The 27,550-nt window shown below is 53.1% G+C and overlaps 1 protein-coding gene across 1 annotated transcript in view; it reads right to left on the bottom strand.

Annotated features, from left to right (window-relative positions):
- The window catches only part of DYSF (dysferlin), a 187,089-nt gene that overhangs the window by 73,341 nt on the left and 86,198 nt on the right, over positions 1 to 27,550 (bottom strand). The window contains exons 27-34 of the mRNA XM_039852517.1: positions 25,787 to 25,918; positions 25,525 to 25,691; positions 24,632 to 24,746; positions 24,240 to 24,345; positions 23,850 to 23,992; positions 21,670 to 21,843; positions 6,928 to 7,021; positions 6,298 to 6,375 (exon numbers count right to left, since the gene is read on the bottom strand). Of these exons, the coding sequence (XP_039708451.1) occupies positions 6,298 to 6,375; positions 6,928 to 7,021; positions 21,670 to 21,843; positions 23,850 to 23,992; positions 24,240 to 24,345; positions 24,632 to 24,746; positions 25,525 to 25,691; positions 25,787 to 25,918 (1,009 nt within the window). The remainder of the gene's footprint in view (positions 1 to 6,297; positions 6,376 to 6,927; positions 7,022 to 21,669; positions 21,844 to 23,849; positions 23,993 to 24,239; positions 24,346 to 24,631; positions 24,747 to 25,524; positions 25,692 to 25,786; positions 25,919 to 27,550) is intronic.

Genomic DNA, 27,550 nt, shown 5'->3' with positions numbered 1-27,550 from the left:
GGCCACTACACAGGAGGTGGTGGGAAGTGACTATAGAAAAGGTGGGAAGGTGGAGGTGGGCAATGGGAAGATCACCATTATGGGAATGAGGGAGCAGGGTCCACGATCCTGACTGTTGCCCAGGGGGATAGTCGTAAAAGAGAAGGGGATCTAAGTTAGGGCAGAAACTGTGGGCACGCACTGACTGAACAATGCCAGGTTTGACTAACGGCCTGGATGAACTCGTTAGCCTTCAGGCACAAAAGTGTAAAAGGGTCAGTCTTGGAGGACTTCCTGCAGGAAATGGGTTTGGAACGTGATTCTAGGCATAGAAGAGGGCAGTAGGAGGCTCTTGGCAGGAGAAGGGACAGGGGAGAAATGCTACCACATCTTGCCACTCCCACCTGGTAGAAGCCTCCCTGGCATGGGGCTCTGGGTTCCATGCGCCGGCCTGGCAGGGCTGGCCCCGAGCCCTTCTCCTGCCCTTGGCAGGGCCCAGCGGCGTCTGTGCATTTAATGAAACCGTCTGGCTGTGATACCATCAGCTCCAAGCTCGGCAGAGAACCTCTCCCTGGTTCCAGTAAGGGAAAGAGGGAGCGTTCCGATAAATAAAACCATATTAGAGAGCCAGCGAAAAAGCCCCTTTTGTTCCCACCCCCCCGTGCTCCCCAACGCTTTATTTTTATAAGCGCGCGAGCCCCAGACCGACCGCGTTTACACAAAGATCACAATTGCACATTGTAGCGGCTGTGCACACTGTATTGGTGTTGGCAGCACCCCCCACGCTGGCCCCTGAGCAGGCCGACTCCTTCCAGCAGCCCCATCAGCGCAGGCAATGAGCTCAGCACAGGGGGACAGGGAGGGGGTGGCTTTCAAACAAAAATCACCCAGACCCGCACACACGCCCCGCCCGTCCATGGGAGGAAAAAACACACAACAAAGGCATTGTAAAGAGCAGGCCTGGAGGCCTGGGGCCTCAGACACTGGGCTACTGTGTGCAGGGGCCTGGCCTCTCCCCCTACAGGGGCCAGCCCTTCCAAAAAAAAAACAGTGGGGGTGGGTGTTGTTGAAGCAAGGTGGTCAGATGAAGGAGAGCCAGACAGACACACACTCCCCATCCTCTTCCAGGAAAGCCAAGAGCAGGGAGAAGCAGATCCCAAGGAGAGGTGGAAGGAAGGTGAGAGGCTAGCTCTTCTGTGTCTGTCTACCCCCGCCCAGTGCCCCCCCACCCAGGGCCACTCCCATGGGAGAGGGGCGGCATGGGCCCTGGGCTTCACCTACCCAGCCACATAGAGCACCCCTAGAGATGAGTTGAAATGTGGCTGGACTGGGGCTCCCTAAGGACCACAAACCGCCCTGGAAAGCTCCAGCCACGAACACAGAATGTTCTACCGGACTCTATCATCATGAGAAGCCCCAGGCAGGTGATTCTTTTGCTGGGCCTGGAGCCCTGCATCCAAGCTCTGCTGCTCAGACCTTTCTGGAGCTTCAGGGAGGGTACTTCTGCACTCACAATACACTAAGCTTTCCTCGTGGGCCTTCCCACCACCTGCCTCAGACCACCGGAATTGGGGACAGAGCAGGTAGCATCATCCCACTTGTCAGAAGATAGTTTGCCTCAGGAAGACTAAGTCACTAGTCCACACTCACACATGGGTAGGACTAGACACTGTGACTCCTAGTCCAGTGCTCCTTCTGCCATGCCATGCTCATAGGAAAAAGACTCTTGAAAGAGAGTGGACTAGATCACTAGTAAGACAATGCAAATGAAAACTATAATACAGCATTTTTTTCCCTATAAAATTAAGAAAAATTGTTTAGAATTATAAAACTCAATGTTGGCAAATATTTGATGAAATAGGTACTCTTCTTTATTGCTGGAAGCAATTCAGCAACCCTTCAGGAAAGCAATTGGGCAGTATGCCTAGAAAAACATAAAACTGTTTATACCCTATTTCCCATATTCCTGGGAATCATCCAAATTAACCAAAAAGTTATATGTACAAAGACGTTCACTCTAGCGTTATTTATAATCCATCATTCATTCAATACACAATTACTGACTGACCAGCACGTGGTAGGTAAGCATGGTGCGAGGAACATGAAGATGAATGAGACACAATCCAGGCTCTAAAGATAGCGACTACTGGTTGGAAGAGGTAACCGAACGACAGCTATGATATAAGGTGATGTGCGAATTAATAGCGGAGTGGATAAGGTGCTAGGGTTGGGAGATGCCTGATGACACCAAGTCGGTCTTCCCCAAGGAGGTCTCCTACCCTGCGTCTCAAAAATGTGGAAGTAACGAAGGCAGGCCAAAGAAAAGAGGGTGTCTAGGTATCCAGCACAGAAGATCAACGGCAACAAATAGCACAGACACTGTGGAAACAGCAAGGGAGCACCGAGGGCAGTGGGATGGAGGAGGGAGGAGGAGGTGGACCAATCCCAACCGGTCCTGGATTTATGCTCAGCAATTTGGACTGAGTCCTGTAGATCACTGTTTCCCAAAATGTGTTCTTCGAAATGTGAGTTCTCTGGAGAGCTAATGAGCACTAAACAATCAAACAGGCTCCTCTTTCTACAGCCACGTCAGAGCCGCTCAGTGCCACTGTGCGCTGTAAATCTCTAAGTGTGCAGTGTTTCCCAGTCTCTCTTACTCAGGAACCCTTTTTAAGTGGAGCATTTCACAAGCCTCCAATGTACTTTGGAAAACAGCTCCTTAAGCTCAATGGGAAAATTCCCCCCAACCAGAGCCAGCCTTAACAGAAAGCTGTGCTTCAAAAGAGGGGGTGGGCCCTGACTGGAGTCCAGACATGGGAAATCCAACAGCAAGAACGCCCCAGCTCCACCCAGGACAAAGTCTGGATCTGGGGGAACACTAAAGCACTCATCCCCATAGAGGTGACGTCAGCTACGGGGCAGCCACGGTTCATCACGGTTCATCCTGGCCTCGCAGCCACACCCTCAGGACCACCTAACTGACACGGCTTTTACCTCCCAAGAACCATAAGGCCAACAAAGAGAGCACAAGACCTTCACTTTCTTGACAGATACATGCCCCTGTAAATTAATAACCTGGCATCTGGTCTACCCGCCATCTCTCATTCTCTGAGCCAGGTCGAGCTCCCGGAGCCCACCGATGTTTCAGTCTCGCAGAGATGAGTCTCCGGGTCCCTCATGCTAAGGGCCATCCCCTGGAATGTAGTGAGCTCACAAAAGAGCTGCCCAGGGGTTGTCAGTCTTGGTAGCAGCTCCGTAAGCAGAGCTATGGTTCTCTCACACCACAGCAGTGCTGGTGCCCAGCGGTGGGAGAGCCAAAGCAGAATTCCCTGAGAGGACAATTTGGCAAAGCAGACGCTGCCTCCTTAATTCTGTTTGAGAAGTATCAGTCTACGATGAAGAGCAACTTCAGAGAGTGATGCCGCCCATTAGGTATGGTGTTGCGGACATGTGATTTCCAAGTCCTCTGAAGTCATATCTTCTCCATTCAAAGTAAATCCAGTGCCTTCTCCAGATGCTCACCAAGCAGTGGCAACCCCAACTCGACACCATTTGAATTAAGTATTATTTGACATTTTTTATGCCCAATTGCTACACAGGCCACAGAGGCACATAATGTGCCACACGTGCCCCTCCAGAGGTCCAGAGATCTGTGCTGGCCCTACACTAAAACCCACCCAAGGTGATATCCTCAGGCCGGACAGCAACATCTCGACAGGTCTCTCTTTCCTGACTGAGTTTAGTATTATTCAACCAATAGTTTCCTGGGCAATCCCTGCATTTTCCTCTATACCTTCAGCCAGGGAAAAGGAGCAGACATAGCCCCTGTCTCCAGACAGCCCCAAGGCCCACCATACAGGGACAAGCAGAGATCACAGCTGGGGACCTATTGAACTGGTCACCGTGGGGGAAGGCCCAGAGCACCACAGCTCAGAGTTAACAGGAAGAAAGCCTTCTCTGCCCCAGACCCCTGCCGGCAGAGAGGACCACGAGACTAGGCAGAGAGGACCTCGAGACTAGCGACAGACTCTGTGCGAGACCCTCCCCTGGCCCCAGACATTCTGGATTCACACATGAGTTTCCTCTGAGAAATGCCAGCCGGTGGCCATGCACAGCCTCAGGCCGCCAGCCGCCCCAGGGTCAGTTCCAGGGGAGAAATTGCTTTGGTTTAGGGTTTGGGAGTGAAAATAAACACTCTGGGTTTTATAGGTTCACCCGTGTTGGCTGCTGTTTTCCTTTCCAGCAGCTGCTCAATCAGGCCTTTCATTCAGAAGCCAGTGGCCTCTGAGGAAGCCCTGGGCAGTGCCCTCAACGCTCAAGGGATGTTTATTTGGGGGAGGGGGTGGGGCCAGAATGGAAAGTGTGACGTCTCTGCAGGCCAGCACCAGGCTGGAGCAGGCTGCAGTCCCCAGAGATGCACACTGACTCCTAGCGTGGTTCCTTGGAGGAGTTCTCTCCCTGCAGGGTCGACTGCCAGCCGGTCCCACAGAGAACCAGGGGCCTTCCACCTGGGCCCCACCTCGCCACCCGCACTACTCCCCATCCTCCCCCAAAGGAAGAGGAAACAAGGTTGTGAATTAGTCCACTTCGTTTTTTCTCAGGGTACATTCTAAGTGTCAGAAAGCCTGCTGGCAGTTTCCCAGGAAGCTGCAGCTGCAGGTAGCTGCCCGTGACCTGCCAATCCGTGAGTGAGGGTTTTGCATATGCTCTGCAGAGGGCACTCTCAGAACCCTGGACCCACGACACAAAGAAATTGCTCCATCCACCTTGTGCCTGGCTGCAGAGCTGGAGAACGGGCCCCTGAGGAGAGAGGAATGCAAGAAAGCGCAGCCGCTGGGGGGAGGAGGCACCAGAGTGGCCTCCGTGTGGGGAGGGGAGGGGGCTGGGAAGGAGGACAGGCGGATGGCTATAAGCGACAGCCACATCCTGTGAACAGAAGGTCATTTTCATAGACGAGCTCAGTTCTACTCAAAGATTTGGAAGCTATTTTAACTCAAGCAATTGAGTTAAGCTCTCTGAGTCTTGGTTTCTTTATCTGTAAAATGGGGATGTTAAATAACTCATAGAAGAGTTGCAAGGGTTACGTGGAACAATAGTAAAGCTCCTGGGCTCATGGTGAGCACTCAGTAAGTGTTAGTCCTTTAGATGTCAAGTGCTGCAGGTTCAAGGGTAAGACACGGCCTCTTCTATGAGGAGCTCGCAGTCATAGTGTGAAGCGTGTGGCAGAGACAGACGGCAATTGATCTAGGCAGTGGGTCAGGTGCTGAGAAAGAAACAACCAGCTCGGCTTGGGGAAGAGTCAGAGGGCATCTGGGCCGGGACTTGAAGGATGAGTAGGAGTTTGCTGGGCTAAAAATAGGAAAGGAATGCATTCTAGGCAGAGAGAACACTGAGTACAAAGGCCAGGAATACGAAAGAGCACTACAAATTTTGATAAAAGGTGGTGGGGCCAGAGCTAGTGGATGAAGGGGAATCAGGGAAGGAAACTGGCACAGTCCATGGGGTTCAAATCACAAAGGAGCTAGTTGTCTGCGAAGCCAAGGAGTTGGGGATTTATCTATCAGTGTCTATATATGAAATCAGGGGAGTGACATGACCAGATCTATCTGGGGCAGTGAGGAAGGCAGCAGGGAGGCCCTGAGATGACCAGAGTATCCAGATATGAAGGGGCAAGGCCAGTTCTCAGGAACATCTCCAAGAGAGATTCAGGAGCCAGAATCAACAAGAGGGTGACTGATGGTTTCCAACATGATAGGTAATAGGCATGCTGATGTGACACCAGGACCAAGGTAGGAATGCAAAGTAGGCCTGGATGGTGTGTTTGGGGGTATCACAAGGAGTTCAGTTTGGACAGAAAGAACTGAGGTACCTCTGAGGCATCCAGGGGGAGATACCTAAGATGTGGCTGAACATAAGGGGCTCCTAGGAACTAAGGACTAGAGCTTCCTAACACCAGTGCCCGAAGAAGTGGACACGGACAGACTCTTGGGAACATCAGGCTTAGGGGGCAGCGAAGCACCTGAGTAGGAGCAGGTATAGCGGTAGGAGGCTGCAGGAGGCCCAGGAGAGAGGGGGCCAAGGCCAGACAGGCTTTCAGAAGGAAGTGATGGTCAGCAAAGCCAAACCCTGCAGAGTCACCTGACAATTAAGAAGCCACAGTGACCCTGGCAACAACAGCCATCTTCACAAACCTAGCAAACACTGCCCCCAACCTGCAGGAGAAGCCATGTGCTGTGTTTCCTGTGGTCCAAAGGCCCAATGGCTCAGTTCCAAGCTCTCAGTCCCTGGTCCCTGGCTCTCCTACTTTCTCCCACCTACCAGAAAAAGAGTCCTTGTCCATTGCGGGCAGGTCCCGGGCCTGGTACATGTAGCAGCGTAGGTGGTAGCGGTTCCCATCTGCACCAAGGAAGAAACAGAGATGGCAGGTGAGGGGCTTGGGGTAGCGAAGAGCTGGACTAGAGGGGAAGGTGGAGTCTGTGCCTTAAAAAAGTAGCAGACAGAGGAGATAAACAATAGAAGTGACAAGTCACACTCTGTAGGAGTGAGCCACTAACAGGTCAGAACAGACTACAGCTCAAAGGTGGACACGAGAGTGAGGTGTCCTTAGGCCTGGGAAGTGTTGGGGAGAGGGGCAGAGGAGGAGAAAGAGAAGCCAAATAGATGATGGGGGAAGCCAGAATGTACAAGGCCTTAAATGCCCGATTTGAAGCTTAGAGTTGACACATACACACCATGTATAGACGGGCTTATGTGTGCATGCACATGCGCGCGTGCGCGCGCCCGCACACACACACACACACACACACACACCCCAAAAGAGACTGACTTACCAAAAAGCACACAGACTCAGTTCTCCACAGCCCCACATATATACTTGACCATATAACCCCATTCAGACAGAAGAATAAGGTCTGTATCACCCTACAGATACCTCCAAGCATCACTTACAGTCAAAGATGCAGGAAATCGTGGGTCTGTTCACCCCAAAGCTCAAGGTAGAGATGGACATGGAATCTTCACTCCTGTCATCCACCACGCCGCCCTGGAGACACAAAGCTGGTCAGAGCAGATTCTGACCCCGAGCCTGGGAGTGGCTAGGTGACTGGCCCAGAGAGTCGGGTCCCTGGGTTAGGAGACCTCTAAACAATGCTCCTTGGCTGCCAAGAGCTGGGCCATCAGCCTCGAATTTCACTATAGGGTGTTAAGTACATCCTCTCCTACAGTCCACAGACTCCAATATCAAGTCCACAGGGAAATTCTTCTCCATCTCTAGTGGAGACCAGACAAGGCAGAATGGAAGTTTGAGTTCTTTCAGCTCAAGAGGTTGGAGTTTGATAGAAGGAAGGATTTTAAGAGGCTCTCAGGGGACGATCCAGTGGTGATCTGTCCACTGGAATGAGTTAAGAGGAGCTTAAGTCTGGAGGGCCCAGTCTAGCATCTCTGTCCACCCCTGTGTGTCTTGGGGACAGTGCTAGTGCCAGGGATACATAGGCACTGAGCTGGGTCCCCAGGCTCAGGCTGAGGCCAGGGTCAGGGACAGGAGCAGGAGATGGGGTAAGTCTACATTCAGGCTCAGAAGTCAGTCTGCCAGTTTACTGTGCAGAAAGCTAAAGAGTCCCTCCCCTCCCTTGTCTTTATTACCACTGGGCTCTAACCACTGGGCCATAAACCACCTTCCCTGGACAAGATGCCCACCTCCCTGGTTCACTGACCCCTCCTTGCCACCTCTGCCATCACTGAGGTCCTATGTGATTTGGAGGGTTTGGTGACCCAGTAGCACCCCAGGCCAGCCTTCCAGACTTGGATTCCAATGACGTCAGGCCCACCAGCCTCCCGCAGCCAGGGGCCCAGTAGGAGGGCGGAGGAGAGCTGGACAGCCCTCCTATGCTGTCTGCTACCTCTGCTGTCACTCAGATTTCTCCAAGTCCCTCTCCCCTCTCCCCACACTGTCACCTACCCCATTCCCTTGCCCAGTCCCTCTTCCTAACACACAAGCACACACATCCTTGAAAGAAAACTCTTGCCTCCCCTTGGATGGCCTGTTCATCCCACCCAGGCCCTCTCAAAATAGCCACTTCCCAAGGCCCACTGCTAAGTGCCCAGAGGCCACCTGGCTGCAGCCATTTCCTAGGAATCTTGACCTCTCCCAAGGCCCTAGAGCTACACAGTCCCCCAGTGCCTCCAAATACAAAGCACGCAACTACTTCTGTGGGCTAACTCCCAAATCACACCCACCCTCAGGACCTAGCTCCAGACCCCTTGTCCTAGAAGCCTCTCTGGATGCTGGCCCTCCCACTTCTGATCTACCCACACCCAAAGCCAGAACCAGCAGTATCACCCTCAGTCACCATCTGGCTCCCTGGCCTACACCCTTTGGTGGCTCTCACTGCCTAGTCGGACCCTCGATGACCTGGGCTTGCTTCCCTCAAACCCAGCCCTCCGCTTCAGGCAGGCCACGCTCCTCAAAGCTGGCCCAGACTCACATCACAAGCTCATGCCACTCCCTAGCCAGAAGTACCACCGACCATCCCAGTCCTGCCCTTGTCACGCTGGGTCATCAAAGAAATGCATCCTAAAGGTAGGCCGGTCTTCCTCTGCTCCATCCCTTCAAAAGGGCCCATAAAACACACATGCAGAAAAGACATGTTCATCTGCTCTCCCGGAGGACTCACCAAAATTCTGCTACAATGGGGCAGGCTGTGAGTCCCATCACAGGACACCCCCTTCTCTGACAGGGAGACGCAATGACCTCCTTCCTTTGGCCACAACTTCAACACGAGCTCTAAACCAGATTACCTGGTTTCCAATTCTGGCTCTGCCATTTACTAGCTGTGTGACTTTGGGCAGATTGCTTAACCTCTCTGAACCAGTCTCTGTAAATTTGGGAAAATTCTATAGTATCATCAGAGAGTTGTCGTGATTATTATGAGATAAATTATATGTTGTTCCTAGCACACCACCTGGCATATTATAAATGCTCAATAAAAGTTTGTTATTAATGATCTTATGAGAGAAATAAGGCACATGCAGGGCAGGAGAGGGTAAGTCATAAACTACGAAGTTAGCAATTGTACTCAGAGGTGGTTTTCATATATCCCATCTTTGTTCAAAATTATTCCAGGAGCTGGAAAAGTGGACATTTCAGGAGCCACAGCCCTGGGCAGAAATCGAAATCAATCAATCGAGCAATCAGTCTCTTTCCATATTCACACACATGAGCAGGATGAAAGGGAGGGATGTCATCCTGCAGACAGGGAAGGCTACTACAGACAAACCCAAAGGCCACCATGCCTGAATCCTCCCTCCCAGGCAAGGGTGGACCCCAGGCGTCCTGGGTTCCCACCAGGAGAGGCATTTGGCATGGCCACACTACATTGGCATCCCGCCAGAGCATGCGCCAAGTCCAGCAGCTAATGGCTCCCAGTTTCAGAGTCTGCAAGGCTGCACATAGGGCTGGACCTGGGGGGCCCAGCAGGCCACCCCAGGCGTGAGGTGCAGGCACGCCAAGGAAAGCAGATCAGGACGCTGGAAATGGCTCGGCCAGCCCAGGTGCAACAACGCGTAGCAAATGCAGCTCAGTGCACTTTATGGGGAGGCGGGTGAAGGGGTTTCAGCTGGGGTGGGGTGGAAGGACTCCACAGCCCCTTCGCCTCAGCCTGGCAACACACATGCACCCCCGTAAGTAGGGTGCTGAGGCAAGTGCAAGAATCAAGCCCGCCTCTGCCTCCCACATGCCCTAGAATTCCTTCTCTCCGACCGACCGGGTGCCTACAGGGACCTCCCTGCTTGCGGATCACTGCCAGTGCACATCCCCACTCACCTCACACCTCCTCTAGATGGCCTCCTCAAGCCGCCTCCCGTCAGCACCACTCCCACCAAAGGCCTCTGTCTGGGGCTTTGGCAGCACTTTCTGGGTATCTGTCCAAGGGCAGGGCTGCCGCCTGCGATTAGAAAAGGTGTCCCCCTCCTTGGCATTTCCAGAAAGGCCAAGGCCAGGTATCTCAAGCCTAGCTCTGTGCCTGGCCCAGAGCAGGCTCTGGCACTGAGAATGACCATCCTTCAGAGGGAGGAACCAGTGTTGCCTCCGGGAATGCTCCTCACACTGCCCAGGCTCTTGCCTCCAGAGGACAGCCTCCATCAGTCCCCTTCCCCTCCAGTCCACCACTCTGCCACCTCCACCCCCATCTGTCGCCCAGGTGGGTACCTGCCTCCTCTTTCCCTTTCTCCCCTAGCTCACAGAAGCCCATGGGGCTTGCTGAGAAGAAGCAGGGAGAACCAGGAGCTGGGCTGGTGGACACTCACTAACCAGGGTCCCACAGCTGCCCTGGTTCCCACCCAGGGCGGAATTCCACCCTCACGGCTGGACAACATCTTTGCATCCTCTGACCCTTCCAGGGGGAAGGGTCCACGCACCCCCTTCAGACCCTGGGAGCAGAGGAGAGAACATCTTCCCTCTTAACCCAGCCATGGCCTCTGAGTAAGTCTCCAGAAGTCAGGACACTCCCAACCACCCACAACCCCACTGGCTTCCATATTCAAACCTGCTGGAACCCCCCAGGGTTCCCTTTCCTGCCCCATGACTCTTATACATAGGTCTCTCTGCCCTATTCTTCCCCTGTCTTTTTCCTCAGGTGCCCAGTCTCATCTTCAAGGTCACCCTACAAAGATGAGTTAGGTACCCCTCTCATGTGTTCCCACAGTGCCTGAACTTCCCCTTACTGCACCTACCACCCCATTGTAAATACCTGTTTACCTGTCAGTTCCTCCCACTGAGAGCTCTGTGAGGTTTCCATCGCATGCCCAGAACATCCACATATGGTAGGTGCTCAATAAATAATTGAAGAATGAGTGAATGAATGAATGAACAAATGAATGAGCACAGGCATCAGGTGAGAACAGTAAAAGCTCTGGAAAGAGCTGATGACAGAGGCCAGCCCGTCACCCGGGTCAGAGGATCACCCTGTGCATTAACACAGGTAATCTAATGTTACGCTATCTCAACTGTGAAGTACACGGTGGTTTTTCCATGTGGACGTGCAGGGCTCCCACTCAGGGAACTGCTCTCAAAGCGAAGACTGAGGTTTCAGGAAAACCTGATTGGGAGCTTCTGGAAAGCATCTCCCTCCCGCCAGTCCTTCCCTGTGACATTCCACCCATGTTTATTGAACACCGACTTCATGCCAGGCCTTTCCCGCGTTCAGGTGGGAAAATGGGTACTACTCATAAAGACGTGAAATGTCAACTCCCCAGAGAGGCCTTCCCTGACCAACTGTCGAAATGACTTTCACATTCACACCCTCATATCGCCCCACATGCTCACGCAACCCATTCCCCACATACACTCACACGCCAACCCCACACACATCACAAACACACATACCCTGCCCCACCCACACATACCCCCACATACGCACATTCACATGTTCCCACAGTGTCTCACTCTACCCTCTTATGTGGCTTTATTTTCATCACGGCACTTGTTACCCCAAATGTCTGAAATATTAACGTTTTTGTCGATTGTCTACCTCACCCATAACACATGGGCTCCACGAGGGCACTGCTGTGTCCCCAGAACCTGCAGCGCCCGGCATGGGGAGGCCCTCGGTAAATACTTACTGAAATTGAGAAAGTCTAGGTCGAGCCCCCCATCTCTGTAAGTGCAATCGCCCTTACATGGGCCCTTACCTGGGCGATTGCACTTACAGAGATGGGGGGCTCGTCCTAGACTTTCGCCCTCTCTCGTCATGCAATCGCCCTTTCCCTGGAGGAAATTGTTTGGAGCTAAAGCAACTTTCTGGGGGTGGAGCCTGACTTGAGGGAAGGATCCCCAAGAAAGCGATGATGTAAACAGAGGGGAGAAGAGGATGTAAGTGAAGACGCAGCATGATGGGCATGGACTTGCCGCCTTTAACATTCACCCTCCCAGGTACATGGCACTTAACACGCCCCGGGACTCTTCTAAGAGCTGAGAACAAGGAGCCGAATCCTGACAGCACCTTACAGACAGAGACCGTTACTGCCTTCCTTTAGAGATGGGGAAACTGTGGCACACGAAGGCAAAGCAGCTGAAATACTGCATGACAAAGAAAAGGCTGCAGAGATCTACTTGCAATGGGTAGCAACATTTCATGTGCACGGAGTAGAAAACTGAGAATGACTCACTCATTTTACAGACCCTGAGGCTCCCATGTAGAGAATGTCCAGAGCGCCATTTCCCAGGCATCAGACTCCATGTCAGACACCAGGAAGGCAAAAGGGAAAGAAACTTGCCTGAAACTCACAGTGTGGGTCGGGAAAGGGGACCTGGAGTACCACAAGGAAGCCCCGTTCCTGAAACTCGAGTTCCTCATTACGAAGTGGCAATCGTGGTAACACCCACTGCGTAGGACTACTAAAAGTGTAGGGATTTTCAACCTTGGCACTGTTGACATTTTGAGCCGCAAAATTCTTCATTGTGGGGATGCCCTGTGCCTTGTTGGATGCTCAGCAGCAGCCGGGGGCCAAAAGCACCGCCCCCCACTCCGCTGTTGTGACTACCAAAAACATTGCCAGACGTTATCAAATGTCCCCTGGGGGATTGAAATCACCCCCAATTGAGAACCACTGGTGAAAATTAAATAAAATGCACCTACTGCCCTTGGCAGGTCCCTGGCATTCGGTAAACAGTGCCAGTTTTGTCAGTCTAACTTTTCCACCTCTCCGGTCTCATGTTAAACAATACCCTCCCCATCTGACTCTCTGCCCTTCGGCTTTCTGTAAATTTGGAAACCTTCGCCTTCTCTCTTCCACAGGACCTTTGCACAGGCTGTTCTCTCCATCTGGAATGTCCTCCCCAATGAGCTAACTTGAGCTCTTCCTTCAGCCCAGTAATCACTAAGGCTTGGATACCTCCTTGACTGCCTTGCCTACATCATTGGCCCCTACCGGCCCTTCCTAGCTTTTCTCCTGCATCCATCTCTTTGTGTGTACAGGAAAGGCATGCACACTCCTTTATCCCCTGCACCCAGCCCAGCATCTAGTACTTAGTAGGTATCCATTGAAGACTTAGCACATGAATCACCAGCATTCCCTGCCCTAAGCCAGGTGTACAGCACTTGCTCGGACTTAAGGTCCCAGGGGAAAGGACAGAAAACTGTGGATCAGACAGCACCCTCTCACCCTCAGGAAGCTCAGGGTCTGACTACAGAAAGCACAAATGATGTGGATTCACTGCACCCCAGGGTGGGGCCATCTGTGGTGCGAAACGAAATGAGGTGGGCCTTTGGAAGGTCCCATTCAGGAAGGCTCCCAGGTGAAGGGGCAAGAGGAAGGGTGCTAAAACAGAGAGAGCAGCAGCATTCAGGAGGCTGGCCTTCGAGCTTAGGGGAAAGGCTTGGCTAGAGGGGCGAGTTGGGGAGGTGGGGAGGCAACACTAGGAGATGGAGGGCTGGCTTCCTTCTGCTCCCACTCAGAGCCCTGGGCAGAGCTAAGCTGCAGGGTGGCTCATGCTCTGGTTTCCACCCAGCCACCCTTCACTCCCACTCCACACACACTCTTCCCCAGCCCCAGGGCCAGGCCCAGGGCGTTGGGTTTCCCACAGTCACATTCCTGCCTCCATAGCTCATGTCAGTGAGACTCCCAGGCTGGGGCTGGCAGCCCTATGGTCTGCGGCCACGCGCTTCATCTTGGGGCTAGCTGTGTAAGGGATCCTGCTGCTCGCCCAGGGGACTGGGTGGCCTCCAACTGTTGCTGCCCAGCTGGCAGCCACAGCTCCCTAGGGGAGCCTGAGCTTAGAAGTGTGAGGAACTATCTCCCTCCCAGATGCCATGGGGCTCCCCCAGGGGTCCCCAGAGCTAGCAGCCAAGCCCACCTTAGTCTGCGAGTGTTCATGCCCCCAGGACCTCGGTGTGGCCACCACAGTGGGAGGAGATAGGCAGGTTCTGGGGAAACAGGCAGTCCATGAAAGGGACTCCTCAACCCTCCTAAATTGGACCCAAGACCAGCACAGGCCCACCAGCATGTCTGAGATTCCTTCTGCTCCCCAGGATGTCTGTCACACACACACACTTCCTCCCTCTGGCAATGGCACATTGCCCCCCACAGGGCCTAGTAGTCTGGTTCAGGATCTATAAAGTGGAGGCAGGTGGGGGACAGAAAGGGCAAAAGCAGAGGTCGATGCAGCAAAAAGACACAGGCTGAACAGTGGGGTTGTCCTGGCCGAGCAGCCAGGGTACAGAGCCATGGCAGCCACACCCATGCTGGTCAAGAAGGAAACATCAGAGCCTCAACGATATCTTGGGTGCCTACCAGGGCACCCTCTTCACCAGGAGAATCAAGCAGATTGGTGGAGGGGCCAGCTGCCCTCCTCACTTTATGGGGAGAACTCAATTGCTATGCATGATGGACCCAAAGAACACAGGTGAAGACCTGCGGGGAAGGGAGCTGCTGCTGAAAGGCCCCCATCTCTTTACCTACGTAAACAGGAATGGGGACTCCGCCCCCAGAGTAGCAGGTGCTAGAGACAATTTGCATGTCTCATAAAAACAGATTATTAAATTTTCAGCCATTTTGCAAGCCAGTCGTTAAACAGCCATTTGAAAAAATTAAATCATATAAGTACAGAAATTAATTCAAAAAACAAAGTTGATAAATACTTAGACTCATCACTTTCTAATTATTTTACCACCTTTTACTATTATCTTGCTTCTAAGATGATTTACGTCTAGTGTATCTGTGGGGTGGAAATACTGTAGTGCAGTGCCCATCTCTTCCCATCTCCACGTTCAACGATGTCACATTGCTGGCTTGGACTCGATCGCGGCAGAGATATTTACACCATGGAAAGGAGTAAACGCTACAAACGAGGGCTGGGTTTGTCTTCTGGGTTTTTTTCCGGAAAGCCGGTTGTGAAACACTGACCAGCACAGGCCTTGGCTGACCTGCCATGATCTCTTCTTCACTACAGGCTTTGCTCGGACACCCAAAGAACACAGCAATGCGGAGCAGTGTGCTGCAAACTCCACACGGCCCCATCATCATCCATACGATTTTTCACAATACTCATGTGAGGACACACAGCTAGAATGATTATTACTTGTTTTCTCTGTGCCTCAGTTTGCTTACCTATAAAATGGAAGTACCGACAAAACCCATCTCTTAGGGTTGCTAGGAGAGTTAAGTGAGATAATACGAGAACAGAGAAGAAGGCAATGTCTGACACATGGCACGTGCTCTTGAAGAGTTGGCAAACTCTGTTCATAAAGTGCCAGAGAGTAAACACTTTGGCCTTTGCAACTGTTCACCACAGCAGGACAGCAGCCACAGACAACGCACACACAAGCAAGCGTGGCTGTGCCAATAAAGCTCTATTTATACCAACAGGCGCAAGGCTGGATTTGGCTCGTGGGCCATGGCTTGCTGACCCTTGGTCTATAAGGGGAGATTAATTTTATCGTGTCATCATCACTCCCATCTGATAAGTGAGAAAACTGGGGCCAGAGAAGTTAAAAGTCTTCCTTTGAGTGGCACGGCAAATTAGCTGGCAGAGCCAGGGGGTCTCCCAGCACCCCCTCAGGACTCTTTCCAGCTCCTGCTTCCCCACAGAACTTAGCAGGGCTCTGGGGCAAGGCAGGGCCAAGTGCCACGTTAGGGCCTTGAGGAGCCCAGGGCCCATGTCACTGCCCTGGCTTCCCTGGCCTTAGCTTCTAGGGAAACCCCACACCAGCCAGCAGGCCAGGCCAGAAGAGAAGAACCCTCTAAAAGAAAGAACCAGGGAACACACAGACCTCCTTTCCTAATGGGCCTGATTGCAACCTTAAGTGGAATAGCAGGCGAGGGTGAAACCCCATTTAATTTACAGCTGGAACCAGGGCTTGGAAGCAGCTGCTAAACTCCTTGCAAAACTACCGGCTGGCCCCTGGGGAGCTGGGAGTGGAATCAGGAAACCTGGAGAATCCACGATGCCACGTGTGGGCTGGCGCGAGCATCTGTGCGCATGTGTGCGCGTGTCCCTCTAGGGTTTCCACGTCTCCGTGTGCGAAGGTCGCAGAGAACTCTCTCGGAGGTTTCGTTTCATGCCAGAGTGCCTCCATAATTAGCACAACTGTATGACCCAGTTTGCCAGGAATGGCCCGAGTTTATCCCCATTTTTCAGCATAGTGTCCCAGACCAGATAATAAATTACAGGATCATCCTAGAAATGGTAGATGCAGACCCTCATGCACGTGCAATGACACACATGGGGCACCCAGCACATCCACCCAGCTGTGACGCACACACATCTGTGGGCTGGCACACAGCTGGGTGGATATGCTGGGCCCTCCAGACATCAGCATCCAAACCCTGAGCTAGGCCGACCCAGGCTGTGCATATTTAAAGGAATTATTGTCACTCTACTGGGAGAGCAGGAGGGGCAGGGTGGCCCCTCCTTGAGAGGTAGCCAGCTCTTAAGCTGCCCTGCTAGCACAATGCCAGGTATAGAACAGGTGCTCAATTAGTGTATTCAAGAAACAGAATCCTGGGACACACTGAACCACCTCCCAATTAGGGTAGACTCCGGCATGGCCTTGGTTACTTAATGAGGCAGACTCCTCTCACCTGCCAGGTATTGTTCTTGCTCGAAGTGCCACTCTGGGAACCATACCTGGATGTCCTGCAGAGCAGGGCTCCATCCAGGTCCAGAGATGACCGCTCTCCTTCCCCACCCACATCTGACCTCCTTTTCAGCCAGTGCAAATCTCAAATTACACCAGCCTCTCCCTGACCCGTTCCCCAGCACCTCCAGCTCCCAGCTGCCCTTCCCTGCCTCCTGGCTGGGATGTGAAATGCCCATCTCTAAGTCCCCTCTACTTCAGGTCAGGACTCAGGTCTCTGCCAACAAATCGGACGCTTCCTGGGTGGGGGCCATGATACCAGCTCCCCTCTAGCTGCCCGGCTGCTCCAGGGAGGCCAAGCTACCTGGCTATAAGACAAGAAAAGTGATGCCCACAGCCAAGGCGTCTAGCTAGGTGCCCAGAGCCCTCCCTAGGATCTCACTCAGGGGCCCTCCGTGGGGGAAGACTCTCTGCCTGGATAGGAGTGGAGAGAGGAACCTAGGGAGAGAGCAGAGAGCTGCCGTTCTGGCCTCAGTCCTACCACCGACTCATGCTGTGCCTTGGGGAAAACCCCTTCTCAGACAGCAGTTTCTTCCGGGTACATTAGGGGCTCAGAGTTGTTCTAGAGCAGCACTGTCCAACAGAACTTCCTGCCACGATGGAATTCTTCCATAGCCACACTATCCAGCGTGGCATCCAGGTGTGGCTATCGAGCACTGGAAATGTGACTAGCGAGACTGGGGAACTGAATTTTCTTATTTCAACTACTTTAAATGTATATCTAAATAGCAATGTATGACTATCGGCTACTGTATCAGAGAGTACACTTCTGAACCTCAGTCTCTCCAACTGTAACATAGATATAATAATAGAATCCAGCCTTCTGGGGTCACTGTGAGATTCAAATGAGACAATGCAGATAGAGCTCTCAGCCTGGTCTTTGGCACATAATAAAATAAATTTCTGTAATTCTTATTTTCTTTGGGATCCCAGATTGCCTTTAGAATTGGAGAAAACCACGGACCTTATACCAGAATTTCCCATCACACACACACACGCTCATCACACACACAGGCACATCACACATATGCACATATCGTACACATTGCACACACCTACACATGCATATCGCATATGCAGGTGCACATAGTACACATATTGTGTGCACACACATGACACATGTGCTTGCACATCAGATACATACGCACACACAGATCTCACACACACACACGCGCACACACACACACACACAGACTTTGCATCCAACTTCAAGAGGCTCCCATGGCTCCAAAGCCAGGTGGAAAGCACCTTTCAAACATGAAAGTTCCTTCTAGCTCTAAAAATCTCCAAGGCTATGAGAACAGATTGCCGAGTCTCCATCTCTTTCCCTCCTGCCCAGGATGAGGCATTTCAGAAAACCCTTCCTGACACTCAGGGCCAAGCGCAGAGACGGGGCTCTGGAAAAATCCTTGTGCGCGGAGGGCAGGCCCAGGGCAAGGGCGACAGGATGGATTCTGTGAGCTCATCCCGGCAGCCGTCACCAGAGTTCCCAGAGAGGCCGGTGGCGTCAGGAGGGGGGGACTGGGTGGAAGCCCGCGGTGGCGGCAGCAAGGGGTGTGGGGCGAGGAGAAGGAGGCTGGATGGAACACGCTATAATAGCAGCTTTGTGCTCCACTTCCCAGCTCCCTGGGAACGCCAGGGAGATTATGAAACCCGGTGTCTTTGGAAATGCCAGGATATTAGCTGGAAAAAGAATAATACGAAAATAAAATAATGCTCACGATGGAGACAGCAGACGATTAGCAGACGGAGCCAGGGCCTCCCGCTCCGTGGAAGGAGCCAGGCTTGGCCCCGGCAGAAGGTTTCAGGGAAAAGCTGCCTGTGCTAATGAGCAGACAGGGCCTGCCTTCCAGAGAGACGTCTTCAGGAGGGGAGCTGGCAAGTGTGGCCCAGCTTGCTGGTGAACGTGTGGGCCAGGGGAGGGTTGGTAGGAGGCAAGGGGCAGCCACAGGCCTGGTCCGTGGGCCCAGATATCCAGAAATGTCAGATTACCAGGAAGGCCACCTGGCCACTGCCCACAGTCCTTCCCTGGACTCCTTCAAGCTCTGCTTCCTAATGTCCTCCTCCAAAAAGCCTCCCTCCTTAGACACTGTCACTCCAGAAAGGCTTTTTATCCTGCCCCTCTGTACTTCAAAGATGCCGATTCTACTGGGTCATTAGCACTCACGTGTGAATGTCTCTTCCTAATGGACAGGTTTTCCCCATGAGCCAGGCCTCCCCCATCAGACCTGGGCTCATCAGAAGTACAGAGCATGTTTCTCCTACCAATGAGCAGGGAGAACATGTCATCTTTCCCTGCCTCCCTCTCCAGGACCCCAGCCACACACCTTCAGCCAAGAATGGACACTCCCTGCCTCTCTCAGAAAGGCATCCAAGTGAGCGGCCCATGTGACCACTGCCCTCATCCTCATGATGCACTATGCACATCACATCCTTGCTACCTGAAGGTAGCCCCTGGACCAGCAGCATCGTATCACCCGGAAACCTGTTACAAATGGAGAGACTCTCGAGCCCCACCTGGACATGGAAGCGAAAATGTGCGTTGTAATAAGATCCCCAAATGGCTCCTTTGTTCCTCAGGACTGAAAAGCATTTCTTTATATACATCACGTCCTTAATCCTTACAGCAACCCCAGGATGCAAGTAATAGTCACTAAAAGGATAAGGGACCTGTCCACAGCTAGGAAGCAGAAGAAGCAAAATTGGAACCAAACCTGTGTCAGTCAGAAGCCTCACCCGTCCCACCACACTCCTGTCAAATGAATCTGCAGCCATCGGTGACCAGTGGGCAAAGACTGGCACTCAGGACAGTAGCTGGGTCATGGCACCAAGGAAACCCAGCTGTCTGCCCCATGATTTAGGGTGGACTTTAGCCCTGTATCTTGCTGGGCGCCAGTACATTCTGGGACAAAGGACGGCAGGCTCAGGGACAGGAGCCCAGGCCGTCCTTGGTCCTGGCAGGAGGAGTGTAAAGATGACCACAGGAGGAGAGTGTGTGTACGTGTGTGTGTGTGTGTGCGCACGTGTGTGCATGTGTGTGTGTGCATGTGTACGTGTGTGTGTTGGTGCTGACAGAGGTTCGATTCACTCTAGTACAGAGTGGTCAGACAGCTCCTGTCAAATGGGCCTATGGCCAGCCACTCCTAAAGACTTTCTAAAACTCTGTGTCCTCCAGCTGCAGGTTTGTGAATGCAGTCCCTCCAGCCACTGTCTGCCCCTGGTTCTCTAAGTCAGCAAAGTTCCCCGGACTCAGACGGCTTTGCTGTATTGGTTCCCTCCACACATAACAGACAAGTCAACCGACCTCACAATCCATCACCTCCCAGGTCTGCTGACTTGACATTTGATTTCAGTGCTCTCTCATGATATTTCCTCCCGCGGAAAGAATAAACGAATTGGTTTCTCTGTTTCTGGGAAATGCCCGCCTTCATCCTCCCAGTCACCGAGCCATGAAAGCTTGGCAGTGGGTCCCCCAGACTTGCTCGTCTTCTTCCCCCAGATCCTGGCCAGCTGCAGAGCCCATCCACACTTCCACACATGCTTCCAGGCACCTCCGGCTTTGCGCCCTCTCTCCTACTGGCTCCCTCGCCTCATGGCTGATGCTTGGCCCCCACACACCCCAGCCTCCCTGCCCCGGGCTGCCTGGCAGGCAGCCCCAGATCCCTCTCTCTCACACAGCACTTCACAGTGTGTGCCAGACTTGCCAGGGCCGACCATGAACTCATCACAGCCCCAGGCCCCACCCTCGCCCCATGGCCTAACGATAGGAGACACTACACTGTCCACCCAATGGAGCCTCCGAGGCCCATGCGACCCTTCCCTCCCCAAACCCTACCATTCCACTTCCCTCAGCTCTGGCCCCACAGCTCCCAACCCAGATGGTCACCTCGTCCTCGATCCCTAACTGAGACTCCTGATGGTGTCCCGGTGGGAGGCCCTTCCTCCCAACCATCCTTCACAGCTACTGGATTAAAGGCCTGAAAGCCTAGCTCGGACCAGAGCGCTTGCCGCTCAGTAACCCGCACTGGCTCCCTACTGTTCACTGAATACAGTCCCATGGCCGTCATCTTCAGCTCTTCGCCCAGCCCTGCTTTGTATTTTTTTCTCTTTTCTGATGCTCCTCTTCCCAACCAGGTGGTGTTGTCACCCCAACAAATACTCACACGCACACACCAACAAATACTCACACACACACACACGCACACACACAGCTGGCTGCACACAAACACGCTCAGATTCCATCAGCCAGCATAGCTGGTGGGACCTGCTTCCAGGGTCACAACTCAAAGCCACCCACCTGGGGGAAGGGAAGGTGAACAGTCGTGGCTGGATTTCGAAAGAGGTGTCTCATCCTGGGCATCTCATTCCCACCTCCAGGAATCCCCAGACCAACAGTAGAGGGAACAGGCCACATCCTGGCCCTGAATATCCCCAGTCGGACGGTCCAGGAAGGGCCTGCTCATCTCTTTTGGGGAACCCATCATGCAGGTCCTGGATAACCTTGAGCTGACCTCAGTTCCACTGGCTTCAAAAAGTGCACACTGGGGCAGGACAGCCAGCCTGGGGCTCAGTTTCAGAGGCACATCTCTCTCAAAATTCCTGGAGATGCCTGTTCAATGGCCTCGGTCCCAGGAGAACTCACGTCCAACCAAGGACATTCAGGGGTCCCTACCTTTCTGGCTATTCCCACGGCTAGGCCAAAGCCTCCCCAGACTATCCCACGCCAGCCAGCCTCTTCAAGAACTGGGTCCCTTGGCCCCAGTCATAAGTCGGACCAGCAGAGGGCTGAGGCTCTCTTCCCCTGCTCCCATCTCGACTATGCAGAGAAGCAGCGGGTTTTCTGGCGCCAAGAAAGGAGCTGTTTTATTGTAGGAGGACAGAGGCTGGTGTCCACTTTCCCCACATGCAACCCCAGAGGAACCAAAGCCAAGATGACGGGCCAATGTTCCATCCAGAGTTCTACCCTGGGGCCCCTGCTTCCCCTGCATCAGCCCTGAACAGCACTGGGAACCCAAGCTGCACCCCACCCAACCCAGGCTCAGTGGGCACCCCAACGTACCAGGGTCCCCTCGAGGGCAAACACTGCCGCAGGTCCGGTCTTCTCCAGCGGCTCCATGCGGCGGCGCCAGCGGCGGCGGCGGAAAGCGTCCGTCTTGCGGTACTCCAGGTGGAACTTCCAGCCAAAGAGTGAGGCATACTCCCAGCCCTCGCCCTCGGCCTCTGCCTGCCTGTGCTGTGAGGGAAGAATAGAGCAGACTCAGAGGCCGCTGGCAGGTCTGCAGGGAGCCCTGGGCTTGGCTCCAGCTATGCCCTTCCCCACCCACCCCATTACCGGCACCCTCCAGATGGGAAAACCTGGGAGGGCTGCCTGAAGGAGGTGGAGATGGAGAACTCTGAGCAGCTTCTGCAGTGACGAGAGCTCTGAGTCAGAATATGAGGAAGGGAAGATGCTCCCTAGGCTGTCTGAGGAGCCAGAAAGGGAAGGTAGACTGAAGTGGTGATGAAAACATTGGGCTTCAGGTTTGTTTGTTTATTTGGGTTTTGGGTGAATTTTGTGAGTCCAAGGTTTTCTTGTCATTTCCCTTTTTCTTCTTCACATCCCAGCTTATAAATATAGAAGTGCGTCTGCAAATCAGAGGCAAAATGAAGATCTTATTTCTCAGCCCCAGCTTTTTCTCTCTGAGGCTAGGCCTAGGTCGGCCATGGAGGGATCCCAAGCTCTTCCTCTGAGGGGATGCTTTCCTGGGCCAGAAGGGAGCCCCAAAAGCCCCTTCCTCTCCAGCTCCCAAGAAAGAGAGACCTGGGACTGTCCTCAGGCATCGCCTACAGTCTGGGCCATGAGCTCAGTGATGAGTGCCAGTCCTGGAGCCCAGCTTTGCCCCTGTCTAGGAGGGACGCTGGTGGTGAAGGAGCAAGGCACACTGCCTGGCAAGGCTTTGCTCTGTCTCCTGGGGGCCCCTTCATGGACAGTGGAGTCTGTCTGGCTCATGGCACCAGGAACAGCTTGTTGCCTAAGAGCTTTGCCTTCCCTGGACCCAGTGACACCCATCTCTAGATTCTCTGTGCCCAAAGAGAGGACAGGACATGGGTCCTGCCAAAGGCTACCCCTGGACTGGGAGAGGCCTGGTTCTTGGGCCAAAATTCAAGTGTGTGCTTGGGAAGGAAGGACACCGACCAAGCGGGCCAGGGAAGGCAGGTTCTGAGGCCGCACAGCCATGGACATTGGGTGGGACTCCAGAGCAGGCGCGTGCACTGCATGTGCTCGCACGTACTCACTCTGCACCTTCCTGTGTCCCATGGCTATCTGTGCACAGCCGTGGGCATGTGTGTGCTTGCTGAGTACATGTCCCCTGGTGAATGCTAACGGAGCCCACCCAGGTCCCTTTATCAGCTGGCGCACTCACGAGATGCTCTCATGCCCAGCTGCTAGGACAGTCGGCAGCTATGAGCTCCAGTGGCCCCCTGCTCCCAGGAAGTGCCCATGCTGAAAGGAGCAGACTCTCTGTGGAGGGTACATGCCCCAGCCCACCCCCAACTCAGCCAATGACTGATAGCTAAGAGGTGCAAATCCCACCCCCCCTGCCTCCAGGTGACGCTGATTCTATGGTCCTCCAGGGTGTGCCCTCCCCAAGGCATGGCTCAGGCTAAAGTGGGCCTTGCCTGAGACCACATCCTTGCTCCTGGCACTTCTGAGGGCACTGCCTCAGTAAACCACAGGTAGCAAATCCCTGTCTCAGACTTGGCCTCCAGCACATCTGGCCACAGACACATTCTAGGTATGTCTTTGCACCTCCCAGGTCTGTGTGAACTCCCAGTGCACCCCCTTGTAGAGTCATGGGCATCCGGGTGTGCTCTGTCTGAGCATCTGCAAGTGTGCTGGGTGTGATCTATGCATGTGTGCTGGATTTGATCTGTGTGTGTGTGCTGGGTGTGATTCATCTGCATCTGTGTGTTCTGGGTGTGCTCTGTGTGAGTATTGGGTGTGATATTGCATGTGCTAGGTATGATATGTGTATGTGCCATTTGTGATCTGTATGTATCTGTGTTTGTGCTAGGTGTGATATGTACACGTCCTGACTGTGATCCGTGTGTGTGCTGGGTGTGATCTGTGAGCATATTGAGTGAGTTCATGTGCCTCGTAGATGTCCTGTGCATACCTGCGTGTGTCTGCACATACAGCTGTGCACCTTGCCTCCCCGCACCAGGGCCTCACCCTCATCCGCCACCCACTGGGCTCACCTTCTTCAGTGCCTCCATCTGGCTGAGGTCCCTCCTACGCAGCCGGACCCAGCGTCGCCGACGATGTGTATAGTACATCTTCTCAGCAGGGACCCAGTGCCTTGGCTTCCGGTCCGGGGGGATGGTGATACTGTACTCCCAGCCTGGGGGAGGGGAACTCATCACTCATTGCCCACTACTCCCCATCTTCCCAGAGACTATCTCTCCATTTAGGGCATGATTATAGACTCACAAGTGGCCACTGATTCCTGGTTTGTAACTTCATCCAGGATGAAGCAGTCCAGGGAAGGTCAGTGCCCCAGGCCACGGGGCCCTGCACTCAGCTCTCCCCACCTGCACGCCTTATGAGCTCACCAGAATGGGGCTTACCAGACTCCATGTGCTACTCACCTTGTTCATCGACAGCTCGGTTGAGGTCCGTGGACCACTCTTCATCCTCCCACTTCCAGCCCAGTGGGCACTCGATATCGTCCTTGGGAAGCGTCTTCTCCCCGTTCTGGGTGACACAGGACATGCAAGCGTGAGAAGCGACAGGCATGATCAGGAGGCAGAAAAGATGAAACTTGACAACATACACTCCCAAAGCCCCAGGTGTGACTCAGTGTCCTACCTGAGCTGGACCTTACACTGTCCCTCTCGTAACTACAGCATAGAGGCAGGGGACATGAGAGCAAGGGAGAAAATGTCCCACCCTTCTCTGAGCCACAGGCCCCTGACCTTCCTGGGCCCAGATGTTTACTCCAAGAAAGCAGAGCCCACCTGCCTCTGGAGAGCCCCCTTACCACATCCGTGTAGTTGTCACTCATGTAGATCCACTGGCCTCCAGGGAGCCGGGTCTGGTTTTCAAACACCTCTTCCACAAAGCTCAGGTGACCCGCATCAATGTCATGGAGCAGGCTATGGACACGGGACAGTCAGCGCCTCCACGGAAGAGACCCCTACCTATTCACAACCTCCAGCAGAGCCTGGGCCAACCTTCCTGTGTCAGCCTCACCCCAACCCACAAGACAGATGGAAGGGAGAGAGTGAGAAGCGGTCTGAGTCAAGGGGAGAGAGAGAAAGAAGACTTGGGGAGACCTAGAGACATTCACAGACACAAGAATACATTGCCACCCAAGATAAAGAAAGAAAATGGGACCAAGCGAAGACACCAAAGCCTGGGGAATAGTTGAAGCTCAATAGACAATTATAGAAATGGAAAATGTTATCGAGTTACATACTTAAGATCTGAGTATTTGACTATAAGCTATACTTCGATTTTTTTAAGTTAAAAAAATTAGTCGTTAAATATCAACCATGCTGGAAAAGAGAGGAGAAAGAGGCAGCGATGGCAATGAGGTGGAGAACAAAGTTATTCTGAGAAATGCTGAGACAGAAAGGACCTCAGGCATGAAAAAGATGAACACAGGCTTTCTGTGGTATCTTGGAGAAGGCTGCAACCAACAGAAGCAAAGTCAGATGCAAAGTCGAATAGAGGCCAACTTTGGCTTAATAACGAAGGCCTTCCAGAAAGAAATGCTGCCTAGCGAGCCCCCGTCCTGTGAGAGTTCAGGCAGAGGACCCTATGCCCAGCGAAGGGGTGGTGGGAGTAAGTGGAGGCATTAACAGGGCTGAGGCCTTTCAGGGAGAGTGCCAGGGTGGAAGGGTCCCCAAGCCCTCCCAGCCCACGACTCACGTCTTCTCTGGACACACGAACCAGTCTCCAGCCCAGGCCCAGCCAGCTGAGGGACGGAAGCTGTCCTTGGGTAGTTTGATCTTGCCCGTGACATCAGAAAACTTGGGGTAGGTAAGGCCTGTTGTGCCCCAGTTCCCAACCAGGGCCAGCTTGGTCTGGTTCTCATACTGGAAAGCAAGCGATAGAGAAGTGAGTGGGGCCCGAGGCAGCTTGGCAGGGGAGCAAGGGGTGCGGAGCAGGGGGCCAGCTGGCGGGCACTCACGGTTTCAGCAAAGACGGAGAGCTTGCCCTCAGCAAACCGGTTGAACTCCTTCTCATCCACAGAGAGCCCGAACCAGAGCTTCACCCGTATCTGCACTGGCATCCGCGCTCCAGGAGCCCCCTCCATCGGATACTGGGTCACAGAGGGACAGAAACCCACAGCTCCCTTCAGGACCAGGATGTCCCAATAGGAGGGAGCCTCCAGGCCTGGGCGCACCAGCCTGACACCCCATCAGGTGTGTCCCCTATTGAAGGGCTTATCAGAATTTCATGGAAGAGGGGTGCGTGAGTAAGAAACCTTCTCCCCACCTGCCAAGATTCCTTCCCATCAAAGGAGGAGACTGCATCCTCCTACCTGCGTGCTCTCTGCAGAGACGGGCCATGTCTAGACCAGAACCCGCCATTCTCCCCGCTCTCACCACACCCTCATTTCCGTTCTCTTCTAGAATAGCACTTTCAGTGGAACTTTCTACTACAGTGGAAATTGTTTATATCTGCACGGTCCAAGATGGTAGCCACTAGCCCCATGTGGCAACTGAGCAGTTGAAATGTTGTTAGTGTGACTAAGGAACTAAATTTTTAGTTTTGTTTTAATTAATTTAAATGTAAATAACCACAAATGGCTACTATATTGGGCAGTGCAGTTCTAGAATATGTATCTCTAAAGGAGATACATGATCCAGGTCTGGAAGGTGAAGAGATTAAAGCTTCCCCCTTCATTTTCAGTTATTTTTTGGGAGGGGGGTTGTTTTGTTTTTATTGGGGGGAACAGCTAGATATTAGGGTATCATCCGATATCCCTACCCTTTCAAGTGCTTACCAGCATGTTAACCACTATTCACTAGTCTTCAACTGCTTTTTAGCCTGAAACTTTCAGAAGCTCTGCCAAAACAGAATAACCACAACAACCTAACATTGAAAATTTATTCCCCACAACTACTTCACCATTTGATTGAAATCAAGGGTCAGACATGGCCTGAGAAGCAGAAGTTCCTCACTCTTGGAAAAAATACATTGTCCCTCAGAGGAAGTAGCACACTAAGTGCCTAGGCTTCATGCGCCTGAGCTTGTAGGAGTCTCTCCTCTGGGACAGGAGCAGAATGAGGCAAGAAAACAGTTTTGATGGGTTGAGAAGAGGGAAGGGAGGCTGAGGTAAGGGGTCTCCACCGGTAGAGGAGGCCTAAGTGCCTGGAGAGAGAGCCTCAGCCGTGTAAGAGGGTCAGGAAGGGGTGTCATGCCACGGCAACGACAGTCTCGCCCTTGGCCCAGCCTCTCTGCCTTTGGTTCATCCTCGGTAGAGGAGTCCCAAGAGTTACCCCCACCCTAGAAACCTCTCCATGACTGTTCTCTTCAGCCGTCCTCTCCCCTGAGGTGGTTAGCAGCCTTTTCCCCTCCAAACCGCCAGCCCCAGGGAGATGGCAGGAATGCTTGACCCCCCTGTTCCCCTCCACCCCCAGTCTCTGCCCTGCCCTCCCCCAGACGGGGCCAGCCTGCCGGACCCAAAATAGCAACAGCAAATAAAGAAATGTCTAGTTTGGGGCTCCTCTCCCTCTCTGCTGGTGCTCATTTTTTCCAACTTTGGTTTAAGTTAAGAAACACCAATGTTTTCTTGGTCTCTGCTTGCTGCCAACATTTTTGTAGAGCTTGCTCAGGAGCTACTGGCGGGGCTCATAAACTCAGTGGGGAAGACTTCGAGAAACAATTCTATATCTTTTTTTTTTTTTTTTTTTTTTTTTTGCTTGGAATCAGGGAAATTTTTCAGTTT

The sequence above is a fragment of the Pteropus medius genome, unplaced genomic scaffold, assembly GCF_902729225.1.
Source record: "Pteropus medius unplaced genomic scaffold, Ma_sr-lr_union100, whole genome shotgun sequence".
NCBI classification, from domain to species: domain Eukaryota; kingdom Metazoa; phylum Chordata; class Mammalia; order Chiroptera; family Pteropodidae; genus Pteropus; species Pteropus medius.
The sequence above is the reverse complement of the archived record's forward strand: the minus strand, read 5'-3'. Positions and strand labels throughout refer to the sequence as shown.